The 12,897-nt window shown below is 41.9% G+C and overlaps 1 protein-coding gene across 2 annotated transcripts; it reads right to left on the reverse strand.

The window, feature by feature from the left end:
* Positions 1–221: 221 nt before the first annotated feature.
* On the reverse strand, positions 222–12,447 carry LOC117213976. Of its 2 annotated transcripts, none has more exons than XM_033459726.1 (6): positions 12,305–12,447; positions 9,984–10,116; positions 8,823–8,953; positions 4,056–4,205; positions 2,646–3,568; positions 222–1,200 (listed from the first exon to the last, which is right to left on the reverse strand). In XM_033459726.1, the coding sequence occupies exons 1-6, from the start codon at positions 12,387–12,389 to the stop codon at positions 967–969; spliced, it is 1,656 nt and encodes a 551-aa protein (XP_033315617.1). In that variant the 5' UTR covers positions 12,390–12,447; the 3' UTR covers positions 222–966. The 2 variants fall into 2 exon arrangements, with proteins under 2 accessions (XP_033315617.1, XP_033315618.1); XM_033459727.1 differs by lacking the exon at positions 8,823–8,953 and adding an exon at positions 8,646–8,758 and having other exon boundaries at positions 691–1,200.
* Between the last annotated feature and the right edge of the window lie 450 nt (positions 12,448–12,897).

Below are 12,897 nucleotides of genomic sequence, written 5' to 3' on the forward strand. Positions count from 1 at the left end.
ATGATTAATTATCATAATTATGTTATTAAAAGTCGAGGTTTTTGAAAATTCTGGGAATAGGTAGAAAAAATTTCGGTTTTATGCAGGCTAATTCCTTAATCGTGATACAACCAGGAAGGATTCTACATGTTCGACTTATTTATCACGAGCTTGCCAATTGCATCACGATTTCGAAATCACTTTATATATTCAACAGGTCTGGAAAAAAATTCGAAAAGTGCTCAGTTTCGTACAACGTTTATTGTGAAATACTTTAATAAAGATTCTAAGAATTACTTAATTACTCTCACGCGTCTCTTAAGCACTAACGTTAACCAAGTGTACAGTGTACACGGTTCGGCGCGCTGCGACGATACCGATCGATGGACCAATACGTACAACGCCCCGCAGAAGAAAGGGATAAGGATCGGAAGGGCAAGGATACGGTGGTTATGTACAAAGATGAATAAGTTCAATCGAAGAACTTGTTCCTCTATGCTACGGAAAAACAACCTCTTCGTTCTCTTTTCATTTCTTTCGATCACCATAATCGACCACAGAAACATTTCGCGAACGTTTGCTAGGGGAACTCAGACCCACGATACTCTTCTGCCACGATAACACGAATGCAACTCAAGAATCTCACAAAAATGATAATTTAACAGTTATCCCACTTATAAAATTCCGTTCCAATAATATCACAATAAAAAGAAAAAACATCTCAACTCACGAAGAATTTCTAACTTATCTGCATATAATAAAATACATCAGAATCCTACTGCACTTGTTTCTCTTTTCAAAATTGAAATCAACCAGACAACGTCAAGTCGATTATGCTAAGAGATTTCTTATTTCCGTTCGCGACACGTTTTCCGCGCGACGGTTCGGCGCGTGTTCTTCAAGGAAAAGCCTTTTGATGCATTACTTTAGCGTGGTCTCTCTTAGGAACACGCGCCACACGATCTATAGATCTCTACCATGAAGTGCTCATTTGTTCGCGGTGAAACCGTCGCCGGTAGGATCGAGCAGCCACGGGTAATAATTCGGGCACTCCATGCAGGTGAACAAGCGAAGAGTTTCGCCAGGAAGTTCTCTGGTAGTCAAGGGACAGGCGTTAGGGAGAGAACAGTAGGGCTGGCCCTTCTCGTCGCAGGTTTCTTTCCAATCCTGGAAGTCCCTCAGTGCCGAGAGTTCCGTCGGATTTTGCATCCACTTGATTACCTGCAAGTGGTATGAGAAGGTATATAGTCAGACGAGATTCTAGGCAAATGTTGGCTGAAATAACTTGGCTAATAATGTCTTTCTCTCGGCTTGAAATAGAAAATTCGAAGTAGGAAGTTATTAATAATCGAATTGTTTAAAAAATATTATTTCGTTTTATAATTGATGCGAATCATAACTTTTGAATTTTACGAATGTCTATATGAAACATCGTTTATATGTACCGTTTACTATAGAAAGAGGATTAAAACAGTTTTTAAATTGTGATATTCTTCTCCATAAGACGTATAAATGATACAAATATAAATGGCAATGCTATTTTAGTTATCCGTTTAAAACCCGTTAGTTTGTATTCAAACAAACCCTAATATAAAATGATTTATGTATTACGAGTTTGTATTCGCTCGATTAGTGGTAAGTAGAACGAGAATGTATTTGGTCAGACGGAGCATGAAATTCATTTTTGACAAAAGTGACCTGTTTGCGGTGTTCATATTTTTCTGAGTATCAGAGACATTTGTTATCACTTGGTTTAAGATCGTTAGCTTATTATCGAACCATTTGGTTGATTGTTTATATTTAATTCCATTCTTGAAATTGTCTCGAAATCTGATTTGACACCAACCTATTTAATCTAATGTTACTGCCATTTAATTTTCTAATTTTCTTAGAAATACTAAGAAAGATACTCACATTTAATCTACCGTTTTTATTTTATGAGAGTAATCAAAGTAGAAATCGTGTTCGAGAATCGAACGAGAACGAAACTAACACAAGTAATTTTCGGTGGTCTACGAATCGATCGTACAAGATCCTACAAATACAGTGGAGCAGTCAGAGAAATGCTGAGAGAGAGAGAGAGAGAGTTTGTATCGCGTGACTATATTGAAAGTGGAAAATAAATCGACGCAAAGCGAAATAAATAAAAGCAAGCCCGAGGCTTGATGGCTCATGAATGAGAAACGTCGTGATGCGGCAAGATTGAAACCGGCAGATAAATTGAAATAAACTAGGAGACTCGTAATAACAGTCTTGGCGAATCTTTCCGGAATTAAATACAATCTCCGCTTAACTTGTTTAAAGGGAAGACAATGCGATTCTCAAAGACGCTTTAAATAACTTTTAGGTTTTCCAATAGTTTATAATTTTTTAAAATAATATTCAAAATGTCTAGTATCACGAAATATAATATTTTTAAATAATATGTTGTATCTCCGTCTTCGTGGTTTCGTTTAAAATTTGCAATAAATGCTAATTAAGTCAAAGAAGCTTCGAGAAAAGTTCTTTCCAAGAAACAAATATCAAAATACAATTTCTTTAAATATAAACTGCTATTAGAACCGCCGTTTATCCAATTTTGAACCAACCCATACCGCACGGTATTTCTAGGCAATTTCATCCTCGCAGATCAGACATTCCTCCAAATCTCGATCAAACTCACTCACCTGAACCATGGTAACGAAATACACGTCGCTCCTGGCCAACATCTCCTCGATGAACTTGATCAATTCCTCCCTATACTCCTTCTTGCTCTTCAACCACGAGGCATGGAAGTGAAGGCCAAGCGGTGCCCTGTTGCTGTTGAAGTGCCTGTTAAAGTTGTGTCTGAGGAGCCTGGCGAATTGTTCTCCAGTCTGAATGTTCGAGCAAGAGTCCACCATGTGACAACCAGGCAGGGACTCGTCGAAAGTGGGATCGTCTCTTCTGTCCAATTCGTTCATCACCATCTCCCAAACAGGATGCGATCTTGATGGACAGTTTCCACCGTTTCCATTGCATTTGTGTGGCATTCTGAAGTACAAGGTGTACGGCCAGATGGGTACACGACCCAACGAAGCCGTGATGGAGGCGTCGTAGACGAAGAATTGGTCAGCCATCATTTCGAATTGTTTGTTACCGCCCACGCGAAGATACGGAGCCCTCATTCCGATGATAGAACCGTCGGTGATGTTTGCGAAACGTTCTATGATGAGTCTAGCTCCAGCCATCTCTGCCAGCCAGTCGTCGTAGGTTCCCTGGGTCCAGTATTGTGGGTCGTCTTTGTGGGTCAAAGAGAACACCGCGATTTCGTGACCACGACGGTGAAGGTCTTGAACGGCGGAGTAATTTGTGTATTTGTGAGAGACGAAGAACGTGCCTCTGATCTGGCATCCGTTAGGATTCTGACGTTGGCCATTGAAGATCTCTTCGTACAAGTCGATGTTATCTACGTTCACGGCTCCGTTGAAAGTGATCGTGATCATTTGGGGTACCTGGGACGGCTCGATGTTTCCGGGGATCCTGGTTCCATCGGCGGAACAGTAGCAGTCGGGGAGCACGCATTGCGTTGGATCGCAGTCTGGCGCGCGATTTGGATCGGTTTCCACAGCTGCGGGGGAAGATGTGGCGAAGGTTAATAAACGATCATCGAGGAATTTTGAAGCTAACGCGAGTCTTAAGACTCTCGAGAGAGGACGTACGTCTCTGATGTTCAATTTTCATAGAAAAATTAAAACTACGCGTAGTATTGATACATTGTTGGTCAACGACGAGCGTATGTGATTTGTACACACATCAATTTGCATAATTATCAAAGTATAAAATTATGTGTAAAACAAGTATAACATTGTTCATTGTAGTGAACGTACTGCGTTAAAGTTCAACTATACCATCTTTTCTCGCGAGATCGTTAAAGCGATATTAAGAAAACGGAAATTCGAATTTAAAGGATCGACGTTCAAAGTTTCCACTGTAACGTATCGACAGATTTTCCTCGCATCGACGCTGAAAGTCACCGATTGCTATACCTCGCTATCCGCACTTGTGACCAAAAGAAGCGCGGATTGCGATCGCGAATCGATTAAATCGACACTTACTGCACGCGTTCTCGTCGGATTCGTCCTTGCAGTCGGGTTTACCGTTGCAGAAGAGCTCCTTGTCCACGCACTCGCCGTTACCGCACGACAATTTCCCTTCGGGGCAGACTGGTTCGTCGGTCCTCAGGATGGGCAACACCTTACGCGGCTCTGCAAACGTAATCCTCGTTAACGGGCCGACTTGTCGGCTTATACGCGACAACCAATCGCTACTACGGGACCATTGGCGTTCACCATAGCTGTAACTTCTACTTTTACTTTTGCCCAATTTATGTACAAAAGATCGTGGCGCGCTCACCAGTGGCGCAGGAACCTGTGACACTACTTGGAGAAATATATTCCCGAAGAAATCGATTAACCCTCTATCGACGGAAATAATAGGTGTCGTAGTTAAAACTACTTACGGGATGGGATACTATAATATTAGAATAATCGATTTATTTTCTGCATGGAAAATCTTTGGTAGGGTTAAAGGTTGTTACTGTGCGGGATTAATTGTGACCCAAAGCTACGGTACCTCGCCAGCTTGGATATTAAGTATCGGACTAATTACATCTTGTACGTCCAGTTACGGTTTCCTGCCAGTGTAATCTGGTATCTATGTACATGTGGACTTTACGTACAGACGTGGACAGCTTTCTTAACACCCTCGTGATTGTCTTCGATCGTGAATGTAACGAAATTAACTTTGGAATACTATAGCGAGATTCCATGTTTCTTACTCGTTTCTGTTTGTTCGCGTTATTTATTCGTCGTTATTCTGGCTATTTGTAAAGGATATACAACGATGTGCTGTTATTCACGGCACAGGTTAAATCACGAAGGTATCAAGCAATTTATCAGAGGATTTGGTTTGGCCTTGCGTTAACAGTTCCTACGCCACTGCGTTCAACCGGCCTTTTCGTTAGCCCCTCTTCAATTCCTTTTCGTTCGAGGAACTTCCCTCTGATTTCTAGTCGTCTCGCGACTGGAAAAGCGTAGCAGAACCGACGTGATGGGCGTGACGAAGGAAACGAATTAGAAAATTTAATAAAAGAAAATCCTCGTGAATCGGTCTTGAAGATCTTCTGAAAAGAATCGCAGATTTCTCCGGCGAATTCTTTGCTCGAGAAACCTTCAAGATCGTTGGGAATACGACGGAACGAAAGACACGAAATGGCGACAGCCGGAGTGTTGGAGAGACGAAACATCGACGAGCTAACGTTGCCCATCACGAGAAGAGTTCACGTCGAGAGTATCGTTTGTATCGTTGGCTCGCAGCGATTCGCACGTAGCTAATTCCATGATTTATTACGAATAAAGACACCGACTTACGAAAGTATCCGAATATTTATAAAAACTTCTCCTGAATATATCATGTACACTATACGAAATATTCTGTATAATATACGTAATATGTTCATAAATATTTTCTATGCTAAATCTTCGAATACTTTCGCGAGTCGCTGTAAATAAAATGAGAAGAAATATGGATACACACACACACGCAGGCACTGTTGAGATAATAATGAGAGAGAATAGAGATACGTGGTGAAGAGATGGACTGTTGCGAAAGGCGAAAACAGGCAGCGGAGAAATAAAAAGTGAGACGGTGCCTCGACGTGCCACGCGTCGAGAGAACGAGCGCGAGAAAAGAGAATTGCAAGTGGACCAATACACGCGTAGATATGCACGTACAGGCGCGTGTATAAACAGGTACACGCATACACATGGCGAGCAGAGAGAGAGAAAAAAAAATAGACGGAGAGCACACGAGACTGGTCCGATTTAATTTCATTCGCGGCACTGCGCTTTCAACTCGTAATGCAGTTTGCTGGAAACATAAAAGAAACAAGATAATGTTCGCGGTTGAATTATTAACTCTGTAATTCTTCTCTTTTACCTTCTACGCCTTTTTCGTTTCAGTTATTCTAATTAGAGGTAATATTTCTTTACCGAGCTTTTTAGTTCGCTTGAAATTACGAGTTTATTAAAAATCGGTCATTTTTTAATAGTTTCTGACGCAACAAGGATATATTGTTACGATCATTGACGCTCGAAAGGCAGAACACAGGAACGAGGTTGTACCGTGTATTAAAATCAATCGGCTGTAAAGTAAATAGATCGATAATTCACGGTACGTACGACGAATACAAATTTTCAATATACATAAAGTTCTCGAATATTATAGAGCTGTCTGGTAGCGATAAACTTTCTAAATATTTTCACGGTACGGTTCCAATCCAGACAGATCCAAACATTGGAAACGAGAATTGTCTAAGAAAAAGCAAACGTCATAAACGTTTGTAGATTTTCTAGTAGATACAATCTACAAAATTCTCCTCGTAAATTAAGCTTAACACCGTGCAAAGTGAATCGATCTGTCAAATTCTGATCGCAAATAAAACTTAACGCCGTTTGAAGCGCGAACGATTCGATGATCGGACCAAGCGCCATTTGCATTTCCTTGAAAATGAGCAGTCGCCTGTTTCTTTTCTCGCGCGAAACCAAATCGGAGCAAACGGGTCTCGCGTGAGACGCGCGCTTCGAAACGGAAGCGGAGGAATTCGACTCGATTGCGACGACAACGAGTGCGCGAAATAAAAAAAAAAAGTGGCTGCAGCGCGAGAACAGAGGAAGATAGAGATCGGCAGCTGGAAAACGCTGCGTTCGCAACGGGGTAAGATGAGATTAATCCGGTGAGAGAGAGAAAGAGGGAAGGAGAGAATTAATATGATCGATCGCTCGAATACTTCGCACAGGTTTCGAGCGGTAAAAGCGAACGAGTCGACTAAATAACAAGGAGCCGTTCTAAGGAGGCCAGATCGTCGAAGCGAAACCGATCTGGATGTGGACAGACAGAGCAAGAGAGACAGAGACAGAATATAACGGGAGAAAGAAAGAGAAAAAGAGAAAGAGCGATATATGCGTATGTATAGCGAGACAGATAGACGAGAGACAGAAAGTGGGGGAGGGGGAGATGGAGAGAGAAAATAGGAGCGAGATCAGCGATTGAGAACGTGCTACCTCGTACCTGGAGCGATCGCGAAGAGAAAGAATCGTGCGTCTGTCGATGTGTGAGTATGTAGTATGTATATATGGTGTCGATATGTACAGGTGCAACAGCGTGTGAGCGTGAATTCTATAAAGCTGAAAAGTCATTGCGTGCCGAGGATCGTTTTCGGGAGATCGATATACGCGACGTATCGAAGCACGGAATAACTCTATTTTCACGTTGAATCTAGAATTAATGGTCGACACGAACGGCGAATCTTTGAATATTTTTCTTTCGGTATCTTTTACGCGATTGGATCCAGATATGCCAGATATTTTGGAAAATTTGATCGTCGAACGAGCGTAACGATCTTCCTTTTTGTTGAATCGTTTAATTTTGAAATTCGAACGATATCGATGGCACGGAATGTCTTAATGAATAAATTTAAACGGTTTAGAAAGCAACTAGATCAGAATCGGCGAGATGGACGAAGCTTGTTATATTCGCGGTGTTAGTGATGCGACGTGAATCGAGAAAATTGCGTGAATCGATGAGGAAGAGAGCATCGATGAGCTGGAAACTGGGTTAGATCGCGCTCGAGGCACGAGCTTCTCGTCTCCCGAGTTGCACTTTCGCTCAAAATCGAAACCAGTCTCTGTGCCGCGAATCGAAAGTGGCCGGACTGGAGATTACAACGTCTCGAAAGTGGTCTCGCATGTAATGGTCGTGTATTTTCACTGCGGCGAACGTATCGAACGTTCGCGCTTGTGCCGTTCGCGTAACTACGAGATACCGTGACGAGGTGGAAAAATTTCAGCAAACTTGCGAATGAATCGCTTTTGCGTGACTTTAGAAAGTATAGAAAACTCGATTTCATTGAGCGTTTAAGCTTCAGGTATTTCCGTTCCAACTTTATATGCACTTCGATATTGTATCATTAGAATTTCGTTTAGTTTGCGAAAGAATATTCGTTCTTGGTTAGTCCAGTCTTTTCTCATTTTAATCCGAGATTTACATACTTGTTTAAGAATCAACGAAACATTGATATTAAAAGCAAAAAATTAATTCTTAATTCGTTGATAAAATTCGACAGCGCGAACTCGATGGTAAGAAAGTAAAATTTTCAAGAAACAGAACGATACGCAGAGAGTTAATGAAAAGATGCGAAGGACGACGTTGATCGTTTGTCTTCGTTTCTGTTTCTTTTCTTTTCATTTTATTCTTTCGGAGACGAGAAGGATCGTGGATGAATCTCAAACGTGCGCGAGAATAATCGTGCGTTAGTACTACCTTACGAATGGTGCGGGCTACGTTGCGAATCTACGAAGGAACCGGCCTTCTCCGTATCTTATGAAACATTTTTCATCGTCCTTAATAGAAGGAGGAAAGAAAAATCTTCTCAAAATGGTGTTCTTTCCAAGGGAAGTGCGTTTAACCGACCTATCCCTACTTTTCTGTTCCTCGATTATATAGAAAATTAATCGATGGGAAAAAGAAGCGTAAATTACAACCGTCGAACAAATTATAAACAAATTATAAACGCATTCCCCGAGGAACAGATACACCGGAAACGGAGACAGGTACGTCGGCTCAACCTGGTCGATACATCGACTTACTCTCGAGCTTGTCACAGTTGGTGACTTTGCCCTTCCAGTCGCAGGTCTGTTTGTCCAAGTCAAAGGCCAGTCCACTGGGACACGTGATTTGCTTCAGGCCGGATTTCGTGCACCTGTTCGTGTCGGACAGAAAGCAAATCGCTCAGTTAAACTTAGCAATCAAAAGGAATCGCTTACTCTCGAGTTGGTCACAGTTCTTCACGTTCGTTTTCCAGTCGCACGTTTGACGCTCGATGTCGAATGCCAGACCTGTTGGGCATCGTACGGTCGCCAATCTGGTCACTCCAATCTCGCTCGCTTTGTCGCATCTGCGATTCAAGTTTAACTCTTTGCAATTTAAAAAATATTTAAAACCCTGCTAAAAAATCCCTCGCTGTTATTCTTTTTATCGATGCTATTATTTTTGCCGAGTATTCGTCACATCGAATGGGAATATATTTCGTCACGTGTAACGAGCTGTAATCCTCTTACAGTTTATAGTATCTGATATACGATGTACAGTTGATCGTAAAATTATCTGGCTATGGTAGAAATCCAAATAGATTGTACCGAACATTACGAAACAGTAAAAAAGAAAGTCTAAAATAAATCTATTTTTAACGAATGTCTGTCATCGATCGTGAACGAAATACAAAAGATTCAATGGGCTGCATACTGACTGACGCCCACTGTACCTGCTACGCGTAGAATCTAGTGCTATTTTGTCAATAAACGAACCCACGCAAAAGTCGATAAAAACGGAAATAAAAACAGATTCACGAGGCTCGCGATGGAATTCTCACTAGAACCAAGCGAATAAATCTTTCCTAAAGAATTCTATAAAAAAAAGGTAGTAATATAATCCGTATAAAAGGACGAGCGAACATAAAAGAATCAAAATAACGTTTTACGATTCGCAAAAACTCGTCGAATTCTTGCAGGATACGCGACGTTCCGCGACAGGATCTTGCGTTCTTGTTCTGAGAATATGTTTGCCCGTGTGTCCTTGACGATGAAATAGTTTATCCGTTCGAATGAGTCAGGATACACCGTCTGTCGTCATCGGCTGGAAGGCGAGTCCTGTATCTGGTATCAGGCTCGCCTTGAACCTTCCGACGCGGAATTCGATCGCGAAGGAACTCAAGACAGGAATTCGCCGTCCGATCCTCCGCGATCGATCTTTCTCGTAAATATCGCTTCTACCGTTAACTTCACTGACCTTCGGCGTTACTTACGCGCTGCAGAATCGACATTACGAAGGATCGTGACGTATTCTTTTTATTCGAAATGTTTCTCTCCGATTTGAAAGACGACGATTTAAAAATAAGAATTAGGTACGACGATTTGATGGAAATTTACCTCACGACGTCACGGCAGTCTCCTTCGACGTTCAACCGGAAGTATTCGTCTCCTGGCCTGTCCTGGCATAATTCCTCGGCATTTGCGTCAATTCCATCAGCCCCTTCCTCGTCTTGCGCTCTGACCTGCGTTCCTGGAAATTAAAAAACGCTGTTAAACGATCAAGAAATCCTTTAATGAATATATATATATAGCTTTCGTTTAAAAGTAAAAGTGGGAATTTACACGTTCTTAGCAATTCTAGAAAGAAGAAAACTGAAATCCGTCGCTTTAACGGATTCGCTACTTCTGGTGTTTAAGTAGAATCGTAAAACTTGCTTTCAGCGTTTCTGATCTCGAATAAAAGCGATCTTCGAAAGCAAAGAGATACCACGCCTCGTTCTCCGGCTTTGACCACTAACAATTACGTACTTTCTATCATCGATTACATAAACGTTTCTCGATCCACGAGCACAATCTCTAACGTGACTTCGCAACATCGCTCCTTCCTTTCTTCGTCCCATTAAAGAATCTAACGACAAGTTAGGTTAGACACGATTAAGTGCAAGTTCCTAGTTTTCCTTCTTTTGTAAAAGCGTTGGCAAGTTAAAAAATACTTAATTTACTTCTCGCTCGTGTTTCCTCTTTCCTTCTTTTTCTCGTCGATCTTGATAGACGGAAACACGTAAATGGAACGTGAAAATAATCTCGTCTCTCGATCGGAAATATCCGAATCTTAATGGACACCGTCTAGGGAGCACGCACCTACTGCTTGTTATTTTCACGGACCTCCGCAATTAAATTGGAAGAATAAAAGAAGGAAACGTCACCGACAGAGCGGTTCGCGTGACATTTGAGTAAGAAGGGCATAGATCGGTATTGCGAGGATCGTATAAGGAAAATGTCGCGATCGTTGGAAGCCACGATCTCTAGAGATCGTAAACCGAATACGACGGGGTCGGTGAACCCCCGTAGAAGTAGAAAGTCTTGGAAATGTCAGGGCAACGAGACACGAGTGGGGAGAGAAGCGACAGTGGTTCTCTAAAGTAGGTTCTGGCTGTCTCTCCCTCTACCCCTCTTGCCATAATCGAGCATCCTTGTTCGAACAAGTCTCGAACGTGCCTTCTTCTTCATCCACGACCACGAATCGTGATCCGTAATCGTGATCAACGCCACTTCCGGACAACTTGTCTTTGTTAAAACTTTTGCATCGGTCGAAATGGTCTTACGAATCTCATCTTATCAACGAGACGATAAGAGAATTATTTCTTGAAGTGTGCGAATTTTATTTTATCGTCGAGAAGTTTACTTTTCGAATAGTCGTCTTTTGGGAATAATATCGAAATTGTTTCGAACGTTTCAAGTTTGTTAGGATCGAAGAGTTTCGATTTTGTATTGAAAAAAGATCTTTCGATCGTCAGTTTGGCATTAACCAGTAGAGGTGTCGCGATCGAATTGACGTAGCTGTACTGAAGGAGCCGTTTGACATGTCTTGTCGCGGCTTCGATCGTTGAAGTCACCAGAACGTTCATGGCGCCGAAGAACCTATCGATCTCGAGTCGTCTATTGTGAAACTATATTGTGAAACTATCGCGACGTTTTTCAATTAATTACGTTTAAATCTCTTTTAATAAATAGAACGTTTTAATCAATGGGGATACTTATAAAAATTAAACAATTTTCCGTCCATCGGGGAAAGTTAGAAGAACGCGAAAGTCGTCTATCTTAAAATTACAATAGAAATTTTGCATTGAAATTGAAGCGTAGCACGGATTGTATATTATTGGGAAGAACCAAGGAACGATAACGTTAAACTACGAGGGATCCTCGAACGGAAAGTTCTCGTGGAAACTCGTTTCGTCCGAAGGAAATTCTGTAAACGTCGAAAGCAACTTTCACCTGTAACAGGCATTCGAAGAATCGGTGCCTAGAAGGCCAGGTGTTTCTCTTTGACGAGAAATCGTGTTTATCATCAAAGATTCTCCATCTTCCGATCAAACTTTCACCCTAAACACGACGTTTCCAACGTTATCGAATCTTCTGCTCTACTAAAACTCTTTAACGAACAAATCAATTATTTAAAATCCGACATCGTCCAATCTCAATTGCCATCAAACTTCTATGAACTCTTCGGAATTTAATCCTCCAACTCCTAACGCTTCCAACTTCCATCTAAATTCAAACTTTAAGATACTTTTTCGAATCTTAATCCAAAGCTTAAACGTTCTTTGAATCGAACTTTCTAAAAATATCGAGAAACCAATTTGTTGCGATGTTCGATACAGATGAATAGAACAGGGGCAAACGGAAATAAGGAAGACGTAGCAACAGTGTGTACTCACCGGCAAACAGAAAGAGAGATCCAAGAAGGAACAGGAACTTTGGCGACATCGTGGCCGCTGCCGCCGTCGTCGTCGTCGCCGTCATCGTCGTTGTCAGGACAAAGAGCGTCTGGACAAGCCGCGCCCTCTCGCCCCTCTATATGTGCACCACCACTCCTTCCTCTTCGTCGAAGGACTTTCACCATCCGGATGGTGCTGCCACCTTCCCTACGTCGTAAAATAGACGGAGAACAAGGGGTTCCATTCCTTCCGTCTGTTCGTGGAGAACGAGAGGGGACCGTGGCATTCCACTTCGTCTCGATCTTCCTTGTCTCGCGCCATCCAATCAGAGACTACTACTTGCGGTTTTTCACGAGAGATCGAGAGGAAGAAGATGAGCGATCGTTTTCGAGTTTGTTCGACGCGATTGGTTATTCTCGTGGCCCGAATTTGCCTGGTTTGGTCTACTTTCATCGATATTTAGTTTTCTAACCATTGTTTCCACCTTTCTTTAAATGGAGAGTTCTTTGGAGAGGAGAGGCATGTACATGGGGCCATTCGTGTCTTGAATTTCTATTACTTTGGAAAAAGAAAGATCGGCAATAATGGTAAAA

The sequence above is a fragment of the Bombus bifarius genome, unplaced genomic scaffold (assembly GCF_011952205.1).
Source record: "Bombus bifarius isolate JDL3187 unplaced genomic scaffold, Bbif_JDL3187 scf7180000009145, whole genome shotgun sequence".
Classification (NCBI taxonomy): Eukaryota; Metazoa; Arthropoda; class Insecta; order Hymenoptera; family Apidae; genus Bombus; species Bombus bifarius.